Source organism: Felis catus, chromosome B1 (genome assembly GCF_018350175.1).
Source record: "Felis catus isolate Fca126 chromosome B1, F.catus_Fca126_mat1.0, whole genome shotgun sequence".
NCBI classification, from domain to species: domain Eukaryota; kingdom Metazoa; phylum Chordata; class Mammalia; order Carnivora; family Felidae; genus Felis; species Felis catus.
In genome coordinates, this window is record NC_058371.1 from 191617468 (window position 1) to 191640376 (window position 22909).

General features: G+C 45.1%; 1 protein-coding gene across 3 annotated transcripts in view; it reads left to right on the plus strand.

The window, feature by feature from the left end:
• FAM184B (family with sequence similarity 184 member B) overlaps positions 1–22909 on the plus strand; it is a 156983-nt gene that overhangs the window by 115161 nt on the left and 18913 nt on the right. For all 3 annotated transcript variants that reach the window (XM_019829717.3, XM_003985503.6, XM_045056555.1), the window contains 3 exons: positions 2436–2539; positions 13349–13478; positions 14219–14431. In XM_019829717.3, coding sequence (XP_019685276.3) covers positions 2436–2539; positions 13349–13478; positions 14219–14431 — 447 coding nt within the window. The remainder of the gene's footprint in view (positions 1–2435; positions 2540–13348; positions 13479–14218; positions 14432–22909) is intronic.

The window sequence follows — 22909 nt, forward strand, 5'->3', positions numbered from 1 at the left end:
GATGGGCAGGGGTTCCCTGAGGGCCACTTCCACCCTGATTCTCTGGAAATGAAGGGTCCAGGGTCGCATGGTATCTGCTATGTTTAGAGGAAACACAAATGATTCAAACAGAACTTGGAACTTAAGAATCATAAAGGCACAAAGGGCTCCTGAGTAGCGCTGGGCCATGGGATGTAGTGGGAGTGTGGGGCAGGTGTGGAAGAAAATGGCCCTCCTGCTATCCTCTAGTGGCCCATGATTTGTTTCGGTTTATTCATATAGTGTGTACTGAATGTTCTCCATGTGCCACACACTGTTCCAGGAACCAAGGAAAGGAGCGTGAACAGAGCAGAGTCCCTGCCACCCTGGAGCTTACCTTCCAGAAAGGGAAACCCAAGAAAGAAGTAGACAAGTAATTAACATGAGGCCATGATTTGCACTTTGAGGAAGTTATAGAGCAAGGTGGGAGACAGAAAGGGAGAGGGGGTGGTATTTTAGAGAAAGTGATCAGAGAACAATAATCTTGGGAAATCTTAATTTGAGTATTCATTCTATTTCAAGGACTTTACATTTATTGGTTTATTTAATCCTCATGACAACTTAGTTTTTCTATTTAGTATTAGATATTAGATAGTATTACTATCATTAGTAATACAGAGAACTGGGATTTAAACATAGGTATCTGGTACCAGAGCCCAGAATTTAAACCAGGGAAAGTCTCTCTGTAGTGGTGAGTGAAGTGATGGAGCAAGGCATGCCAATATCTTAGGAAAGAGCATTGTGGGTGGCGGAACAGTCTGTGCAAATGCCCTGAGGCAAGTGCATGCTTGTTGTTTAGGGAGGATGAGACCAAGAGTTCAGATTGGGACATGTTACAGTTTGAGAATCTTGTTAAGCATCCGAGAGATATCTGGAGGACAATTGGATATCCAAGTCCAGACTTCAGGGGAAAGCTTGGAAATAGATTAAATTTCTTTGTCATCAGTATTCTTGGAACTAGATGAGATTCTGGGGAGTGAGAGAGAGAAGTCCAAGGACTAAGGTGTGGAGCAGAAGAGCAGGTGGCTTGAGCAGAAGAGACTAAGAAGGAGCAGCTGGCAAGGGAGGAGGACAGAGGGCCGCATGCAGAAGGGAGTGACCAGATATTTCCAGTTCTGCAGGGACTGGAAGTGGCCCAAGGAGTGGCCACTGAGTTTGGCAGCACAGAGGTCATCATTGGCCTTGACATTGGTGACTTTTAAACACTTTTTTAATATTTATTTATTTTTGAGAGAGAAAGAGAGACAGAGTGTGAGTGGGGGAGGGGCGGAGAGAGAGGGAGACACAGAATCCGAAGCAGGCTCCAGGCTCCAAGCTGTCAGCACAGAGCCCGACGCGGGGCTTGAACCCACGGGCCTTGAGATCATGACTTGAGCCAAAGTCGAACACTTAACCGACTGAGCCACCCAGGCGCCCTGACAATTAGCGACCTTTGATAGACATTGCAGTACCTGGAAATACAACCAAAGCAATTTCATGTCAGGTTGAGAGGGAATGGGAGCCCCAGGCCCCATCCTCCAGCCTCTGTTCTGCCCCTTGCAAACCCTGAGGGTCCCAGGGACATGTCCCAGGGTCTCTGGAGCACAAGCTGAAAACCACAGATGTAAGCAACCTGTTTGTTTCACAGCTGATGAAGCTCTTGTCCAGAAAAGGGAGAAGGAGGCTGGCTCAAGGCCATACAAGTAGTTAGCGGAACCCCAGGTTACAATTTATCATTATTTAATGAGATTTGCCCATAAAGAAATCTGTTCCTAGCTTGTCTTATAATAGTGTGTTCCATAGACAGGTTACTATGACAAATAGAAAAATCAAAATAAAAAAAGTCTTTTTCACCTTTTATCTCTTTGGAAAGGGGAGAATGCTAACACGAACAAATTAGATTTACAGAAAATTCTGAGGCCTCAGTGATCATTCCTGGTTTCCACATCCTCCTCCTACCACACCTTGTGTCTCAACATGTACGGTCATTCAGAGAGTCCCATGTTCTCCGATCCTATGTAATGAGATGTCACAGGCTGCCACCTTAAAACAGGTATCATAATAATAGCAGTTGTTCACACTGATCAGTAAGCTTTGCTGGCAGTGTTCTCTGATCCCCACAGCAGCCCCAGGGTCAGACTGACTGATTGTATGTCCCATTTCTGCCACTCACTGATGGTGGGACCCTGGACAGGTTACTGATTGTCTCTGAGCTTAAGTTTCATCAGCTATGTGAAATGCTTGGTCAGCTGAAAGACAGGACAAGGGGACAAGGGCTGCTGCTAAACCAGGCACTGTGCTGGGCACTGAATCAAACCAGGCTGTGCACCGATCGTGGATCGCTGGGGGCCCTTTCTCCTCCACTCTCTGGTTTGATAAGCCACAGGCTGAATCAGGGAAGTGTACTTAGTCTCATCTTGCAACTGTTTTTGCCTTAGGATCCATGCTCGAAGCTGAATAAACCTCAGACCCCACCCAAAGGAGAAGAGTACCAGGAAAAGTTAGCAGCTGAAGAAGGAACCAGCAGTGATGAAGAAGAAAGGTACAGGAGGCCATACAGGCTTGCAAGTGCTCCAATGAATGAGAACTCAGATTTGGAAGGACTCATTCATTCATCCGTCCATTCATTCATTCCTCAAGTGTTTATCACTGCCCTTTACATCATGTCCTCAGTGCAGCTTTGGGTTTTACACAATTTATCTTATTTAATTGTTATACCAACCTGGAGAGTCCATTCTATATATTAAGAATCTGAGATTCAAAGAGGTTAGTAAGCCTGTCTAAAACTCAGACCTGGACTAGCCTCAAACCTCTATTCCTTATTCTTCCAAGTTTTTTTAAACTAGGGGAGATATGGGGACTCTGTCACCAATGGGAAACCCCCATCTCTATCACCTATATTAGTCAGCTTTAGCTGCTGTAACAAACATCCCCAAAATATCAGTGATTTTTAACTCATAGGTCAGCTATGTATAATCTTGGCTCCTGGCTGAGGGTCCCATGTTATTGCCTGCCCCAAACCTTGGGTAGAGTTCAAGTCTCATCCACATGCTTTGTCATTCTGGGACTGAGACTGAAATATTAGCCCCTATCTAGGGCATGTTGTTGTCATGGTAAAGGGAAGAATCTCAGAACAGCTGATGAAAATACGCAGTGGCTTTTAAAGCCTACACTCAGAACTGCATTCTCTCATTTCTATTCGTATTCCACTGGCCAAAGCAAGTCACATGACCCAAACTATCACTGGACAGAGAATATGCTGTCCACATGCCTTATAGTCAGCTCTGGCTGCTATAATAAAACTCCACAGATTGGGTGGCCTAAACAACAGAAGTTTGTCTCTCATAGTTCTGGAGGCTGGGAAGTCCAAGGTCAAGGTGCTGGTCCTGGAGAACTCTGCTCTGGCTTGCAGGTGGCCATTTTCTTTCTGTGTCTTCACATGGTGAGCAAGGTTGAGGAAGGAGGGTTAGAAGAGAGAGAGGTGGGAGAGGAGAGGTCTCTCTCATGTCTTTTGTTTTAAGGGCATTAATCTCACCACGACCAGCTCCACCCTCATGACCTAATCACCTTCCAAAACCCCCATCTCCTGACACCATCACATTGGGCAATAGGTTTCAACATATGAATGGGGGGGGCATAAACATTCAGATCATAGCCTTGGGAAAGCAGAGTCTACACCCCTAAATCAGACCGATGGCAGTGTCAGGTGGTGTAGAGCCCAGTGAACTCCCAGCTACCAGTATTTCACAGAATCCTCCAGGTTCTGCCTCAGGATCTATGAGGCACAGAAGAACAGTAGTTAAGGATGACAGACTAGAGCCAGGTCTCCAGGTTAAGTCCTGGTACTTCTGCGTTACCATTGGCAGCCACAGACCTTGTCCTGTTTAGAACTCATAATTCCAGAGGGAAAGATAAAGCCTTTTTCTTAAAAATACTGACAGAAACTTCAAAGAAGTCTCTAAGTTGCCCAGCTTGGGTCACATGTTGATGCCTGAGCCAAGCTGTCTGGCCTGGCCTTTGTCACCTGCCCTCCCCTGGGCCCATCTGGGGATGAGGGCAGAGTGAGCTGCACCTGCACCCTGTGGACCGAAAAGAATCACGGGGAAAGAGGAAAAGCTTTTCCCAGGGAGAGGATGCTGGGGCAGCCTGGCCTTTTTCCCCCGTGGTGGCTATACTGGTAAGGGCTGTCCTCAATTACAGAAGCAAAACGGAGGTGGGGGCTCTGAAGGTCATTCCCACAGGGCTCTTGGTGGGAACAGAAGAGCTAAACAGTGATAGGATAGGGACAGAACAGTTGCCTGAGCTCTAAGATCAGGAGCTGCAGGAAGGGGCGAGGTTGCATATTCAGTAGTTGCCCTCATGGGGAATGCTTGTCGGGAAACCGGGCTTTTTGGAATGGTGGCTCTAAGAGGGAGGTGGCTTTTCCATTGGCTTAAGGTCATCGTCAGAAGAGCGGGTTAGGATCAGCTTTAATGGGCAGAGACAGGGACGTCAGGAGAGCCAGTTCGCTTGGTGATGGCTGGATGGAAGTGGCTCCTTAGGAGGTGAGGGAAGTTGAGGCAGCAGAATGAGGTCAGAAAGGGACTTTCCATGAGTGGTGTTCCAGGAAATAATGATGGTGATGAAAATAATAAATATTTACTGAATGTTGGCATATGACGTGTGTGTAACATGTTGGCACATTGAAAGGATTAACCCATTTAGGGGCGCCTGGGTTGCTCAGTCGGTCACACCTCCAACTTCGGCTTAGGTCATGATCTCACAGTTTGTGGGTTTAAGCCCCACGTCGGGTTCTCGTCTGTCAATGCAGAGCCTTGGAGCCCGCTGTGGACCCTCTGTCCCCTTCTCTCTCTGCCCCTCCCCCCTCACGTTCTCTCTCTCTCTCTCTCTCTCTCTCAAAAATAAATACTTAAAAAAGGGTTAACCCATCTAATTATTATGTAAATACTATTTTTGAAGTACCTCACTTGAAAGATGAGGAAAATAGAGGAAAGGGAGGTAACTTAACAGGGAGGTTATTGTCTCCCAAGGTAGACAGTAGGATTGGATGAGTGTCTCTGACTTCAGAATCACGGTTTTAGCCACATCTCACTTTAGGGCAGCTAAATTGAGTGTGTGTAAAACCAAGAGCCACAGGCCTTCCACCTCTCCAGGGTCACTTGATCCATTGATAGTCAGTAATAAGAACTGAAACTTCCACTTCCAGCCATGGGCTTCCAGTCTGGTACTAGTTACTCTTTCTGGAAACAGCTATAAAACTGGAGAAAACAGGGGCCCCTGGCTGGCTCAGTCGGTTGAGCATCTGACTTCAGCTCAGGTCATGAGCTCACGGCTCAAGGGTTCAAGCCCTGCGTCGGGCTCTGTGCTGACAGCTCAGAGCCTGGAGTCTGCTTTGGATTCTGTGTCTCCCTCTCTCTCTGCCCTTCCCCTGCTCAGGCTCTGTCTCTCGCTCTCAAAAATAAATAAACGTTAGAAAAAAAAATTTTTTTAACTGGAGAAAACATGAATGCATGCTTGAGTAATGGGACAACATGCAGGGACGGTTTGTCTTCTTGAGAAGGGAACTGTAGGTCCAAGCCCACGACCGCCCCCTCTTGCCCCTGCTCTTCTGCCTATGGGGAGATGCCAGCTGTGGCAGGGGGAGGTGAAGTCAAGCTGAGCTGAGAAGGCAGACAGCAGGGCTCAGGGCGGCTGAGGTGGCTGGAATTTATAAGGCAGGGTATCAGAGGAGATGGTCCTGTCGGGGGCAGGAAGGGCAGAGATCTGTTAAGAGGACTTTCCACAGGTCCTCGGCCAAGGGCTTCAGAGAACATCTACAAGATGAGACCCACACGGGGCCCAGATGTGTGCCTGCTGCCGTGGCACTGAGAAAATGCGAATTCCAGAGGCGGTGCTGAGCTGGGAGGTGGTGCCGTCCCCAGCACTACGGGCCTTCGGTGGAGACGTTGTGGAGGTCGTACTTTGGGGGTATGAAGGCCGTGAAGAACAGACAGTTATAATCAGGGAACAAATAGGGAACTCAGCTGAGGAATGAAAACCTTGAAACAAAAGGAAATTCTGAAGCTGTAAAGTATAGTGTTCAAAATGAAAATCTCACGGGTGTGTATAATAGCAAATTGGAGACCATGGAAGAAAAGTTAATCACTCAAAGACAGATGAATAGAAACTACCTTATCCAGAGAATGAAGAAGAAGAAAGAAAAAAACCCCAACATTTTAAGGAAGAGACCTGTGGGACAAAATCAGATGGTCTAACATGCATGCATTTGGGGCCCAGGAGGAAGAAGAGAAAGAAAATGGATCAGGAAAAAACGTTTTAAAAAATAGTGGCTGAATATTCTCTCAGAGTGATGAGGAATGTCAACTTACATATTCAAGGAGCTCAGCAAACGGCCAGCAGGCTGAATCCAAAGACAGTGTCACAGATACATCCTAGAAATCCCTAGATACATCACAGAAAAGCTGCCAAAACGAATATACCCCCCAAAATCTTAAAAGTAGCCAGCCTTTGAAAAGACATTACAGGGGCGCCTGGGTGGCGCAGTCGGTTAAGCGTCCGACTTCAGCCAGGTCACGATCTTGTGGTCTGTGAGTTCAAGCCCCGCGTCGGGCTCTGGGCTGATGGCTCAGAGCCTGGAGCCTGTTTCCGATTCTGTGTCTCCCTCTCTCTCTGCCCCTCCCCTGTTCATGCTCTGTCTCTCTCTGTCCCAAAAATAAATAAACGTTGAAAAAAAAATTTTTTTTTAAATAAAAAAAAAAAAAAAGACATTACAAATATAGGGGACACTTAAATGCTCATGAGTACTAATGACAACAAACTTCTCTTTGGCCTTCCAGCCTTATTCTCTTTCTGCGTTCCAAAAAAAGCACTTGAACACTATCATTAAAGTACTAAAAGGAAAAATAAAAACAAAAACAACCTGTCAACTCCAAATTCTAAATCCAGTGAAAATATCCTTCAAAAATGAGAGTGAAACAAAAACATATTCGGGCACACAAAAGCTAAGAGAATTTTTCACCAACCAACTTTCAGTATGATAAATGCTAATGGAATTTATTTAAGCCAAAAGGAAGTGACTGGATTTAAACTTGGATCTAGGGGGGTAGAAAATGAAGAACAACAGAAATGGTAAACATTTAGGTAAAAGTCTATTGTTTTACTTTCTTTCCATTTCTTTAAAACACATCTAACTGCTTAAGAAGGAGCATAATGATAATGATATTAACATTTTATTATGGGATTCATCATGTATGTTATTGACAATATATGACTACATTAGCACAAAGGACAGGGACAGGCTTTTTTTTTTTCATTTTTTTGTTTGCTCTCACTTCTTTTTTAATAGCAGTATAGTTGACAGGCATGTTACATTAGCACAACACAGTTATCCCAAAACTCTATGCATTATGCTATGCTTTCCACAAGTGTAGCTACCATCTGTCACCATACAACACTGTTACAGTACCATTGACGGTGTCCCCTGGGCTGTGCCTTTCAACCCCATGACTTCTTCATTCCACAACTGGAAGCCTGAGTCTCCCTCTGCCCTTCACCTGTTTGCCCAATCTCCCCACCTCCTCCCCTCTGGAAACCATCAGCTTGTTCTCTGTATTTATGGGTCTGTTTTCTGCTTTTTAAGAAATTTGTTCATTTGCTTTGTTTTTTAGATTCCACATATAAATGAAATAATTTGGTATTTGTTGTTCTTTGTCTGACTTATTTCACTTAGCATAATACACTCTAGATCTTTCCACCTTGTCACACATGGCAAGATCTCATTCCTTTTTATGGCTGAGTGATATTCCATTATATATGTATATAATGTACCATAATACACATACACACATTATCTTTATATACATATATATCCATCCATCCCATATTTTCTTTATCCATTCATCTATGGATGGACTCTTGAGCTGCTAGGATTAATGGAATTATATTGTAAGGGACTTATGTGTTACATCAAGAGGTACCTTTTTTTTTTTTTAATGTTTTATTTTTTTGAGACAGAGAGAGACAGAGCATGAGCAGGGGAGGGGCAGAGAGAGAGGGAGACACAGAATCCGAAGCAGGCCCCAGGCTCTGAGCTGTCAGCACAGAGCCCGATGCAGGGCTCGAACTCACAGACTGTGAGATCATGACCTGAGCCGAAGTCGGCCGCTTAACCGACTGAGCCACCCAGGTGCCCCAAGAGGTACCTTATTAACTCTAATAGATTGTGATAAGTTAAGGATACAAATTGTAATCCGTAGAGCAGCATTAAACATTAATACAAAGAAGAACTAAAACAATTCAATAAAAGAACTAAAATGGAATACTGAAAAATATTTGCCAGGTAGGAAGACAGAAAGGAAGAAGAGAAGAAAAACAGTTAAAAAAAAAAAAAAAAAGATTGGGCAAATATAAAGCAAATGGCAAGACATAGATTTAAGCCCATTTGAATAATTACAATGTACATGAACCAAACATAGCATCTAAAAGAAAGAGATTGTCAGGAAAACAAGGCAAGATGTTGCTATGCACTGTCTACAAGACAGACATTTAAATACACATGAAGACACGAGCAAAATTGTATCCCCCGCAAAACTTCTGTGTTGAGGCCCTAACCCCGCGGACTTTAGAATGTGACATATTTAGAGCCAGGGCCTTTCAAGGGGTAATTAAGTTACAATGGGGTTGTAAGGGCCGTCCTACTCCGACATGACTGGCGTCCTTATGAGAACAGGAGACCAGCACACACACAACAGAGACGGAGGAGCCACCACATAAGAACCCAGCGAGAAGGGAAGCCTCGGGAAAACCAAATACGGCACCTTGATCTTGGACTTCTGGCCTCCAGGATTGTGAGAAAATAAATTTCTGTTTTTAAGCCGCCCGTCCTGTGGTATTTTGTTATCGCAGCCCTTGCAAACTGATAGAGGCACAGAGAGGTCTGAAGGGAAACAAATGAGCTATACCATGCAAACAGCAGAAGGAAGCTAACGTGGCTACATTCGTATCAAAGTAGGCTTCAGAACAAGGAATGTTGTCAGGGCTGAAAGGAGGTATGTCCTAATGCTAAAGGGGTCAATATCAGGAAGACATAACAATCCTAAATGTGTTTGACCTTATGACCTTATAACAAAGCGTCAAAAATGAAGCAAATAGTGGGAGAACTAAAGGGAAAAACCCACAGTCGTAATTGGAGATTCATGTCCTAAAAAATATCACTGCCTACCCCAAATTGCACAGATGTTCTGATTATGCTTTATAGTTTTATATTGTATATTTAGAGTTAATTTTTGTGAAGGAAGGGTCAAAGTTTATTATTTTCATATGTTTGTCCAGTTCCAACACCATTTGTTGAAAAATTTTTCCTATCCCCACTGAATTGCCTCAGCACTTTTTTTTTAAGTTAATGTATTTATTTTGAGAGAGAGAGGGAGTGTGTGTGTGCATGCATGGGGGATGGGCAGAGAGAGAGGGAGAGAGAGAATCTCAAGCAGGCGCTGCACGGGCAGCACAGAGCCCGACTCAGGGCTTGATCCCACAGACTGTGAGATCATGACTGAGCGAAATCAAGAGCTGGATGCCCGATCTACTGAGCCACCCAGGTGCCCCAAATTGCCTCAGCACTTTTAGCAAAAATGAATCTAACATCTTTGCATGCGTCTGTTTCCGACACTGCATTATTTTTCATTGATCTATTTGTCTATCTGTACATTGATACCATACAGTCTGTATTATTTTAGCTTCATAATGTCTTGGAATCAGTGTAGGCTGCCTCCTCCAACTTTGCTCTTTAGGATTCTTTTTTCTTTTTCTAGGTCCTTCACCATTCCACATCAGTAGTCAAAATAGCCTATTTATTTCTACAAATAAGGCTGTTAGGATTGTATTCTGGACTGAACTAAATCTATAGTACAGGGGCACCTGGGTAGCTCAGTGGGTTAAGCGCCCAACTCCGGCTCAGGTCATGATCTTGCGGTTTGTAGGTTCAAGCTCCTCATCAGGCTCTGTGTCAGCTGAGAGCCTGGAATCTGCTTCGGATTCTGTGTCTCCCTCTTCTCTCTGTCCTTCCCCCATTTGTGTGCTTGCTCTCTCTCTCTCTCTCTCTCTCTCAAAAAATGAATAAACATTAAAAGAAGAAAAAAATTAAAATATAAAAAAATAACTCTGTAGTTCACTTTAGAGTAGACTAACATCTTAACAACATGGAGTATTTCAATCACTATCATTCTGTCTGTAAATAAAGACATTTTTACTCTTCTTTTTCTCACCTGTAGCTCTTTTTCTTACTTTATAGGACTGGCCAGGACAATGTCAAGTAGTGTGAGCAGAATTTTTGCCTTGTTTCCAATCTTAGGAGGAAAGTGTTCAACATTTCACCATTAAGTATGTTTGCTGTAGTTTATCATAGATTATCTTTTTCAGGTTGAAGAACTTCCCTTCATTAGCCGTATCCCCCCAAATAAAGATGTGTCCTTTTTTAATTATCATTGAATTTGAAATAGGCAGTTATTTTTTAGGACATGAAAACACTAATCATCCAAGAAAACATTGATAAATTGGTCTTCATCAAAATTAAAATTTCTGCTCACTAGAAAAGTACTGTTAAGAAAATAAATATACAAGCTCAGAAAAGTTATCCAGTCTGTATCCAGAGTATATAATGACTTCCTATAAATCAATAATAGCAAAGATAAATATATTTGTAAGTGGATAAAATGCTTGAACAGACACTTCCATTAAAAAATTACAAGAAACAGGGGCACCTGAGTGGCTCAGTTGGTTAAGCATCCAACTTTGGCTCAGGTCATGATCTCATGATTCATGAGTTCAAGCCCCGCGTCAGGTTCTGTGCTGACAGCTCAGAGCCTGGAGCCTGCTTCAGATTCTGTGTCTCCCTCTGCCCCTTGGCCACTTGCACTCTGTCTCTTGCATTTTCTCAAAAATAAACAAACATTTAAAACAAAATTTTTTTAATTACAAGAAACAGACATGTCCAAAAAACAGTTCCATAAGCACATGACTATGTGTTTCACATCAAAGTCATCAGGGAAATGCAACCTAAAGTTACAGTGACATACCATTTCACACCCACCAGAAAGACTAAAATGAAAAGGACCGAAGACCCAAAACATCCGCAATGATGTAGAGCAACTGAAGCTCTCGTACGTTGCTGGTGGGAGCGTAACATGGTGCAGCCACCCCAGAAAACCATTTGATGGTTTTGTAAAAAGTTAGTCATACATCTACCAGCAATTCCCATCCTAGGTCTTGAAGCAAACTAAATGGGAACACAGATCCACGAAAATACTTGTACAGGAATATTTCTAGCAGCCTTATTCACAATAGCCCGGAAATGTAAACGACTCAACATGTCTATCAGTAGGAAGATGGGTGAACAAATTGCGGCATATTCACATAATGAAACACTACTCATCCACAAAAGTGTGCCCCACTGATAGGCTCAACAACGTGGGTGAATCCTGGAGACACCGTGTTGAGGAAAAGAACCAGACAGAAGAACGCATACCATATGATTCCATGGGTATGATGCTGAAGATTAGGAAAAAGTATTCTGTAGTGATGGAAGTCAAAACACTGGCTACCTGTGAGTGGACATTGGCAAGAAGAGGGTGCAAGGGGAGCTTTGGAGTAATGAAAGTGTCCTAGATTTGGATTGGAATGTTGGTTTTATAGTTGTATATATTTGTCAAAACTCATTGAATTGTAGACTTAAGATCTGTTTCACTATATGTAAATTTTATCTCGATAAATCATTTCAGGGCACCTGGGTGGCTCAGTCGGTTGAGCGTCCAACTTCGGTTCAGGTCATGATCTTGCAGTTTGTGGGTTCGAGCCCCACGTTGGGCTTTGTGCTGACAGCTTGGAGCCTGGAGCCTGTTTCAGATTCTGTGTCTCCCTCTCTCTCTGCCCCTCCCCCACTTGTGCTCTGTCTCTCAAAAATAAATAAATGTAAAAAAAATTTTAATATATCATTTCAAAAATAATAGCTGAGCCCTGGGAGGAAGTCTGGTGTCCTCCTCAGGAGTCGTCAGGGTGAGCTAACCTGGTCCACATATCCAACGTGGTCACATGGCTTCTCACTCTTGCTGGAGGCCTCTTCTCTGCTGATCCCCTTCTGACGGTCTCCTAATGCTTGGTTTGTTTCATACCCAGAGCTCAGACCCAGGAGGCTTCTGTTTGTTTCTCCTTCAAGGTAGTTATCCTCAAAAGCTTAAAGGATTACCTAAAAGAACCAGAATGCAGAGAAAGAAACCTCTCTTTGCTAAGTGTTTGGTTAATTCTTTATATAATTCTTACTATGTGCCTGACATGGTTTTAAGTTTTTAAAAGACATTTACTCTATTAATCCTTACAACATTCCATGTGAATGTTACCATTACTAACCCCATATTACAGATGAGGAAATTTAGGCCCAGATAGTTTAAAGGCTTCCCCCAACATCACATAACTGGTCCACAGTAGGACTGAATTTGACTCTGGGGAATCTGGTTCCAGTTCATGCTCTGAACCACATTGCTGTGCTGCTCTTGGCTTCCTGTCTTCCCTTTCAGGGGTCCCTGCTGACTCTCTATTCCTTTACCCCCCAGCTTGTGCCCATGTTGCTGGGCCTCCCTGCCTCTGCCAAGCCAGAGTTCCCCCTTCTCAATGCCTTTCTTCCCAGATAAGGGCCCTCCCCTCTTAACCTCTGGTCCTCTGGCCTAATGTCCTTGCTGGAAGGAGAAAACTCCACCTACATCCTAGCAATCTCTGCAGAGATGCCCACGGCATGGCATTCTTTCACACTGCTGCACAGGATAAATACTTAAAATCCCAGTTCGCAGTCAGGTATATTTGAATTTCTCTGCTGGTTTAAAAGTTCAGCATTAAGTAAAGGAAGGTCTGCTCCAAAGACCTCCTTGAGCATCTGTCCTGGAACACAGAAACTCCTGCAGCTGTAACCCAGCATCTTCTTGTTCGTGCTGTATATGTAAAGGCCTCTTTGCAAGCCTCCTATGTATTCCTGGGACCGTCAATAAATGGTATGAGCATGCTTTGAAAAGTGTAAAGTGCTGTATTCAAGTAAAGCATTATTATTTCTTTTTTTTTTCATCTTCAGGAAGAGTTGTGAAATTAGGCCATAGAGACCTCTTTTTTGGAGCTCCCAAGGGCCCCATAAGTAACTCATAACTGAGAATTGTGATAACACTTAGAACTGTGTGTCAGGTTACTTTTTAAAGCCAAGGAAAATGTTTCTCACCCCACTCACTGCCATGGCAGGTCCCCTCTCCCAGCCCGAGGTGGTCACGTCATTCTCCACCCAGGACTTTGTGTGATTTGGGCCTCTCTCTCTTCAAAGGATCAAAGTGCCCCTCAAGGAAGGAGATGGTCTGCAACCTCCACTGAGCTCTTTGCTGGAGGAGAAGGCACCCGACATCCAGCGTCTGCAGGAGGAGTGGCAAAGCCAGAAGGCCAGATTGCAAGCCCAGGTAGGACAGCCATGGGGGGGGGGGGGTGTACCCTCACTCTGAGAGAGACCCTGCCTCCTTCTCATCCCTACAGACTGCCTTGGAAATTCATGCAAGGACTGATTCATGGGGAGGGCATTCCAGGTCAGGGCAAGGTGGGATTCTTGGCTTCATTCATTCATTTATTCATTCATTCAACACATCCTGTGGCTCATGAGTACCTGCCATGAGCCAGGAACCCTTCTAGATGCTTGGGATACATCAGTGAACAAGTTAAACAAAAGTCCTGCATTACAGCGTTTATATTACAGTGGAGGAAGTGGGTACAGACTGTAAATACTAGACATACGAATCAAGTAAGGCTCATGGTGTATTAAGAGGATGATAGGGTTTCAGGAAAAAGGAAAAGCAGAACACGATAAGAAGGATTGAGAGGCTATCTGGTGATGGGAGGGGGGGCTGTGTAACGCTAAATGGGATTGTCAGAGAAGACTTCAGTGGTCCCCTCTTTGGTTTCTCTTGGATAGTTTACATCCCAACCCCCTGCCCCTCTCCCCTGGCATCTGTGACTCTAGCCAGGAAGCCCCCCGGAGACTGGCCATCCCCAGGGGGTTCAAGGTTACAGGTGCCCTCCTCAGAGTGCCCACAGATAAAGGAGGCTCAGCTGGGTTGAGATGCTCAGAACACTTATTTTTTTAAAAATATCCCAGGAAGGGGGAGGGAGGGGAGCTAGCCTGAGGGCAGGATGCCCTGGCGGGCAGGTCTCCCAGATGCAGCAGGCTCTGGAGCAGTGCGCCAGCAGCTACCGGGAGGACCTGCAGGAGCTCAAGCAACTCTCCGACCACGAAAGGGAGAAGCTGCAGCACGAGCTCCAGGAGACCGTTCAGCAGAACCAGGCCATGAAAGCCCAGCTCGAGGCCTCCCACCAGCGAGCCTTGCGCATGCTTGAGAAGGCCAAAAATCAAGAACTCAAGGTAAGGGTGATAGTTATGAAAGCCACTATTTACTGAGCGCTCGCTATGCAAGCACCTGCTATGCACTACATGGGGTGCCTTTCCTTTTGTACATTATCTCCAATCCCCACATGAATCCTACAAGGTCAGTGTTCTCATGGCCCCCTTTTTCAGATGAGGAAAAAGGTTCAGAGAGATTTATTAACGTACTTAGGGTCACACGACTAGTAAGCGGCCAAGGAAGGATTCACACATGGGTTCTGTTGTGCTTCTTGTACTGCTTCTCCTTATTCGCGTGTGATCTTGATAACATGAGAACTACTTTCTTTATGACTTGGGCAATGTCGTGTGTGATGCATGCTGGGAGAGGCAGGCTTGGCCCAGAGGTAAAAACAGAGAGGACAGCTTGGAAAGTTGGGATGAGGTGGTCAGGCCCACGACAATGTGTAACCCAGCAGGAGCACTTTTCATCGATCTCCTACCTCCTGCTCTCTCAGGAGCTGAGTCTCCTACTATGTCACAACACACTGTCTTCCTTGGTCATGACAGTCTGCATGCACTAACGAATGACTTTGTTATATGATCAGATCTACTAAGTGAAGCTCCTTGAGGCAGGAGCCATCTGTATTTGTTCATCACTGATTCTTCACCTACTTCACAATAGTTGCTTAGTAAAGTGTCTCACTGAATTAAAGTCTCAAGTGGTTTTTTTTTTTTAAGTTTATTTATTTATTTTGAGAGACAGAGAGAAAGCATGGGTCGTGGAGGGGTGGACAGAAAGAATCCCAAGGAGGCTCTGCACTGACAGTGCAGAGCCCAACACGGGCCTTGAACCCACCAACCATGAGTTCATGACCTGAGCCAAAGGAAACGCCTGGATAAACTAAGCCAGAGAGACTCTGAATTAGGAAATACCAGTCACAGAGGCTGGGGTGAGGCTTGGGTCTGAGAACAGGTGTAGGTGAGAATCTGTATACTGAGCCATTAGACAGACTGCTGCCACCTCTGTCCTGTCCCCAGAAGTGCGTTCTCCTGCTCAGCTCCAGAAGGCAAGTAACCAGAACTTAGACCCCCTAAGTAGGAGACTGAAGAACCTTCTCTGGAGAAATTAAACCGTCCTGGAGAAAAGACCTGTAGGTTCTCACATTTGTGGGCCTCTAGTAAAATTGCTGGTTGGCCATCTGGTCAACCTCCAGAGGGAGCCCGCCACCCAGTAGCTTTCAGTGCTCCATCTAAAATATGAAACGACAGGGGCGCCTGGGTGGCGCAGTCGGTTAAGCGTCCGACTTCAGCCAGGTCACGATCTCGCGCTCCGGGAGTTCGAGCCCCGCGTCGGGCTCTGGGCTGATGGCTCAGAGCCTGGAGCCTGTTTCTGATTCTGTGTCTCCCTCTCTCTCTGCCCCTCCCCCGTTTATGCTCTGTCTCTCTCTGTCCCAAAAAAAAATAAATAAACGTTGAAAAAAAATTTTAAATATGAAACGATAGTTACACTTTTTTGGAAGCCACTAGCATGGAAGTTGGAATCCAAGATGATGGAGGGAGAAAGAAAAGATGCAGAAGAAATGGTTAATGCAGTCAGAAGAAAAAGAGGAAAAAAAAGCTTCTGAGGATTGATCTCCTCAGAATTAAAAGATGATATTTGCATCCGTGAAACAAGAACAACATGCTATTTGTAAAGGAGGGGCAATTAGAGTAAGGAAGAGCTCTTTATATTATATATATAATGTCAGAATTTCTAAAAATCAAGAAACGATTTGAAATGTAAAAAATGAAGAAACTTTCTGGAAAGCAAAGATAGAAAGAACATGAAATGGATGATGGAGGAGAAGGAACAAGAAATGGAGAGACTAGATGTCAGCTAGGACCCTGATATCTAACAAATGGGAGTTCCAGAAAGAGATAATGGAGGGGAGAGTATTTTCAAAGAAACAATGAAATCCTTAGACCTGTATGAGAAGGACCCCTACCGAGGTTCTTCTTGAAATTTCAGGACACCAGGGAAACAGAAGCAATTCCAAAGCTTCTAATGCGGAAAAGCGATACCAGGCACAAAGTACTTGAATCAGAACGTCATCAGATATCTCCACAGCCAACACAAGAAGCTAGAAGCCAACGGGTGATTTTGAGAAATTTAATTAAAACTATTCATAAGTGTGAGAATTGATTACAAATATTTACTGGGATATGAAGTATTAGGAAATTTACCTTCTGTTATCAATTTATTGCCTCTCAGCTCCCAATTCATTCTTCAGTGCTTGTCCTGAAATAAAGACCAGATTCTTGAAGCATTGCTCCTTTGCAGAGGGCTCAATGTTAAGCTTTGTCAGTAGAGGGCGCTGGAGGCACCTTGTAGGAGGAAAGAGGCTTCTCTTCCTGGTTCTGGCAGCTGTGTTTTTGCTTTGTTTCTGGCTTCATTTGCACAGTTGAACAGTGATGTGGCCGTGTGAGGACATCAGGTGTTACTCTGCCCCTGTAACCTCGCAGTGACCCCACAACCATGGCCAGTGACTACCTTCCTGTGGCCTCCCCTTGTGGACACAACACACTCCAGCCCTCACGCGTACACACCCTGACTCTCCCTGGGATCCTGCCAATGTCCACTGTTGCCTACAGCCCAGAGATCGTTCTGTGCAAGCCTCCTGAGAAAAATACTGTCTGCTCCGGCCCTCATGCCTTCATGGTGCCCCCATGTCCTCTGAGCATCACCAACTGTGGCTCATCTGTGCCATGGAGGGTTGTTCCTGCTTGACCAACTCTGGCCTGGGCAGCCCAGTGATCTTCTCCACCAGTGAGCTGCCAGCATGCCTTCTCCAACAAGGTCTGGACCCAAACTGGGGAAGGACTCCCCCCTTCCAAGTTATCCTTGTCTTGGGTGCTCTCAGCCTCAGGACACCTGGAGTTCTCTTTGCATCTCTAGAGTTACTCCCCTGTCATAGCACAATAGTTCTTAATATTGAGCTTCTCCAACTTAAAATACTGTGTGGTTTCTGTCCCCTGTTGGACCCAGACTGGTATACCTTCCATGCACTTTTTCTTAGGAAGTTTCTTGAAGAGTGGCCCACAAAAACAAGGGAGCAAACCAAGGACGAGGGAATAAGAGAGATCTAGGATAGAGGAATCCAGTGTAGGAGAAGGAAAAGGGAGGAGCTCAGCTATGCTGCTGGCTGAGACACTACTCAGTGTGGGCTGGAGCAAGAGGACTGAGGTCCCGGGAGAAGGGCTCTGGGGGAAAATAGAACTGATGGATTCTCTGATCAACTTGGCCACGTGGAAAGTTGTATTGGCAGTGTTTACACACACACACATGTGGGTTTTTGGAATTTTTTTCATGTTTATTATTTATTTTGAGAGAATGTGAGGCAGGGAAGGGCAGAGAGAGAGAGAGAGAGAGAGAGAGTCCCAAGAAGGCTCCATGCTGTCAGCACAGAGCCCAACACAGGGTTCCATCTCATGAACTGCAAGACCATGACCTGAGCTGAAATCAAGAGTCGGATGCTCAGCCAATTGAGCCACCAGGAGCCCCCCAACACACACACACACACACACACACACACACACACACACACAAATGTTTTACAAAGCTTTTAGATGTTATAGGAAGTTTTAGCCAAATATTCCAAGAAAGCTAAGCAACGTTTTTTAAGCTTAGCGAAGAAAGCTAAGCAAGTTATTTTAATACAAGGAAAAAGAAAAAGTTGTGCAGGTAGGCTTTAATCATAATAGTTTATTTCACTTGGGAATGAACTGTATTTACTCATAATAATAAAGGTATTGAATTTATGTCACTATACTGAAAAAGTAATTTAATGAAATATGAGGAATGGAAGGGGGAGAGTGTATGAGACCTGAAATCCTCATCTACCCTAATGGGAAGATAATTCCTAATGTCTAAAACAACTAAGATGAAGCAGAATGGAGATTCTAGCCTGGTGATGGTGGTAAATCCCAGAAGAAGCAATGAGATTTGTCATTGGCGGCCTCCAGAGAACAGAGGGCAGAGAGGAAAAGGAGGGTTCCAAGGTGCTGGTTTTCCTTACTGTTAATACTATTTAGCCCTTTATACTATGTGTATTCATTGCCCTGATAAAAATACAAAATAAGCTTTAACAAAAAAAGAAAAATGAAATAATGCATGTGGACTACTTGGCACTTGGTAGGTGTTCAAAAAATGTGAGTTCTCTTTCTTCTTTTACAAGAGCTCAGGTTGATGAGATCCTAGGCTGTTAGGTGGTGGGTAATTCTGGCCTTTGTGTTTTCCTGAACTTTACCCATTCAGGCTGCAGACCTTGACCCTTGATTTCAGGCAGAGGAAGCAGGGAGGCATGGCCCACTGGTGGGGAGGAGAAGTTCCAGGGGCTTTGGTTGATTGGAAGAAGGAACATGCGAGGTCTGGCCTCGGGAGAGGGGGATATCCTGCAGTTCTTAGTTCCAGTCCCTGGAGACCCTGCAGGCTCACGGGGTCCTTGTTGCTGGCTCAAATCTGATGATTCCAAATGACACCAAAGGAATCAAGTTCCAATTCTAATTAGAAATAGCAGATAGAGGGGCGCCTGGGTGGCTCAGTTGATTGTCAGACTTCAGCTCATGATTTTGCAGTTTGTGAGTTCAAGCCCCGCATCGGGCTGTCAGCACAGAGCTTGCTTTGGATCCTCTGCACCCCCCAACTCTCTCTGCCCCTCCTCCACTTGCATGTTCTCTCCCTCTTTCTCTGTCTCAAAAATAAATAAACATTAAAAAAAAAAGAATGAAATAGCAGATACATAGTCATTCCTGGGACAGGATAGTGATGAAGGGTGGGATGCATGCATTCAAATCCTGGGTCTACCACTTATGAAGTGTGGGCTCAGGCAGTCACTCAGCTTCTTTGTGCCTCAGTTTGCTCATTTATCAAATAATAGCTAATAGGACCATTGAGAGCATCAAAAGAGATAATACATGTCCATACATAGAACCATGTGTGGCTAAGAGCTGGTCTTTGTCCATTCAGGCTGCTGTAACGGAATACCATGGACTGAGTGGCTTGTAAACAACAGAAATTTATTTCCCACAGTTCTGGAGGCTGGAAGTGCAAGACCAAGCACCTACTGGTTTAGTGTCTATTGAGAGCTCACTTTCTAGTTCACAGACACCTGTCTTGCTGTCACCTCACATGGGAGTAGGGGCAGGGAGCTTTTTAGGATGTCCTTTACAGGTGCACTGATTTATTTTTTTTTTTCTTTTTCTTTTTTTTTTTTTTTTGCTATTTTATTTTATTTTTTTTTAATATGAAATTTATTGACAAATTGGTTTCCATACAACACCCAGTGCTCATCCCAAAAGGTGCCATCCTCAATACCCATCACCCACCCTCTCCTCCCTCCCACACCCCATCAACCCTCAGTTTGTTCTCAGTTTTTAACAGTCTCTTATGCTTTGGCTCTCTCGCACTCTAACCTCTTTTTTTTTTTTTTCCTTCCCCTCCCCCATGGGTTCCTGTTAAGTTTCTCAGGATCCACATAAGAGTGAAACCATATGGTATCTGTCTTTCTCTGTATGGCTTATTTCACTTAGCGTCACACTCTCCAGTTCCATCCACGTTGCTACAAAAGGCCATATTTCATTTTTTCTCATTGCCACGTAGAATTCCATTGTGTATATAAACCACAATTTCTTTATCCATTCATCAGTTGATGGACATTTAGGCTCTTTCCATAATTTGGCTATTGTTGAGAGTGCTGCTATAAACATTGGGGTACAAGTGCCCCTATGCATCAGTACTCCTGTATCCCTTGGGTAAATTCCTAGCAGTGCTATTGCTGGGTCATAGGGTAGGTCTATTTTTAATTTTCTGAGGAACCTCCACACTGCTTTCCAGAGCGGCTGCACCAATTTGCATTCCCACCAACAGTGCAAGAGGGTTCCCGTTTCTCCACATCCTCTCCAGCATCTATAGTCTCCTGATTTGTTCATTTTGGCCACTCTGACTGGCGTGAGGTGATACAGGTGCACTGATTTATGAGGGCTTCACCATCGTTGACCTAATCACCCCCAGAAGCTCCACCCCTAATACCATCATTTTGGGGATCAGGTTTCAACATATGAATTTGGGGGATGGGAGGTATAAACATCCTGTCTATAGCAGAGCTCAAGTTTTTGAAGATCCCCTGTCACTGCTCACTCATGATTCTGCAGTTACTTATTGAGCAGTGACCGCAAACTACCACGGTGCTGAGCTCCAGAGATTCCAAGACGATAACACACTCCTGTCTTTATGGAGCTCACCTCTAGGGGGGAAGGCAACCACTCAAACAGGCTGCTGCAATTCAGTGAGTTGGAGCTATGAGGCAGTTGCCCAAGGTATTTGGGGAGCACAGGGAAAGGAGACTTTACCCAGGATGGGGCACGGAAAGAATGATATTGTGATTTATAAAAAGAAATATTATTTAGTCTTAGTCTCATTTCTGACACAGAGCTCCTAAAACTCTTGGAACTTCCTAAGTGATGAGAGCAGCTAAGGTGTCTTTTGTTATGTTAAGGAGGTGGCTTCTGGACCCCACCTGAGGGCTGGGGAGCTGGTGGCCAGGGGAACCAACCTTAGGATTGGAGGGTTGGAACTTTCAGTCCCACCCCTGACCTCTGGGGAGAGGCTGGAGATCCAATAATCAAATGGCCAATGATTTAATTAATCATGTCTATGTGATGAACCCTCTTAGAAACCCAAAAGGAGGGGGCTCAGAGAGCTTGCAGGTGGGTGAACACATCCAAGTACCAAAAAGGTGACACACCCCAGTTCCCTGGGAACAAATGCTCCTGCGCTTGGGACCGTCCCAGACCTCTTCCTGCATATCTCTTCATCTGGCTGTTGATTCATATCCTTTAATATCCTTTGCAATAAATCGATAATCTAGTAAGTAAATGGGTTTCCTGAGTTCTTTGAGCCACTCTAACAAGTTAATCGAATTCAGGGAGGGGGTCATGGGAACCTCTGACTTATAGCTAGTTGGTCAGAAGCACAGGTAACAACCTAGTCTTGCAATAGTTACCTGAAAGGAGGGCGGTCTTGTGGGACTGAGCTCTCACCCCGTGGGACCTGCTGCTGTCTCCGGGTAGATAGTGTCAGGACTGAGTTGAACTGTGGAACACTTGGGCTTCGATCATTGCTTGTTGGGGTAGGGAACCCACACCCCCACCACCCACATACATTGTAATTGGTGTCAGAACCTCTGTAGAGAGACAGGGTGAAAATGGGCCTTTGGGGCGGCTCTAAACCGACCACAGCAAAAGCAGAGTAAACTTCCCATAGGTTTACTGGAGCAACTCACCAGGGATGAAGGTCCAGTCTGATAAAAACCCTGGGTGCTAAACTTTGCTTAGTCCTCACTGCTAAGGGCTACTGCCCCCAGCCACAGAGGGCCTGGGTCACAGACTGAGAGACTTTGGCACTGTCTTGGGCAAGCCTTAGCTCATACCTCTCAGTTCCCATTTCCCTTGGGATAAAAATGCCACCAGTTGGAGTTCTCTGAGCCTTGCAGCAAGTGCAGGAGGAGGAAATATCAGAGTCTGAAAAGCAGGAGACTCTTCTTTCTTATTAAATAAACTCAGCACCGTTTGAGTTTCCCATGGGAGGAGTAAAACTGGTCCCGTTTCTAGGAAGCCAAAGGCACAAGTAAGCATCTGGAGGCCCTGCTGCATTCAGCTAGCTGCCTGGGGGTGGGGGGGGTGGGGGGGGGTGGGAGGTGGGAGGGCTCAGTGCTCCCCAGCAGGAGCCTCCTGCCTTTGCTGAAACCCCATTTCTCATTGGGCCCAGGACCGATGCCGCCCAAGGTTGCGATCCTGCCCCCAACTTTACCTGTCTGCAGTCAGGTCAGTCCCTGCAGCTGGCTCTTAAAAAGGGGGAGGGAGGCGATATTTGCCGCATCTTTCCTGTGTGACTTTCAAAAACCAGTCCATCTCCCCCGGCCTCAATTTCCTCATCTAAAAGGTGGGCTGTGTCTTAACTGGAATTCTCTGTTGTAAACAAACAAACAAAAAATAAAAAACAGAAACTTAATACATTTCCTATCGCTGCTGTAACACATTGGTGGCTGCAAAGATTTATTACCTGACAGTTCTGGAGGTCAAGGTGTTGGCAGGAATGTGCTCCTTCTGAAAGCTCTCAGGGAGGATCTGTTTTCCTGCCTCTTGAGGCTTCTAGAGGCTGTCTGCTTTCCTTGGCTCCCGGCCCCTTCCTGCATCATCAAAGCCAGCAGCCTAGCATGGAACATCTTCCGATACCGCCTCCCTTCCCCTCTCCCCCATCACCCTCCCAACTCCTCTTCCCCTCCCCTCTCCCTCTGCTTCCTCTTAGCACCTCTCCTCTCACTGGCTCTCCCGCCTCCCTCTGGTAAGGACCTTTGTGACCACATTGGACCCTCCCAGATAATTTGGGATAATCTCCCATTTCAGGATCCTTAACTAAATCACACCTGCACACTCCTTTTACCATGTAAAGTAACATATTCACGGGGATTATTCCAGAGA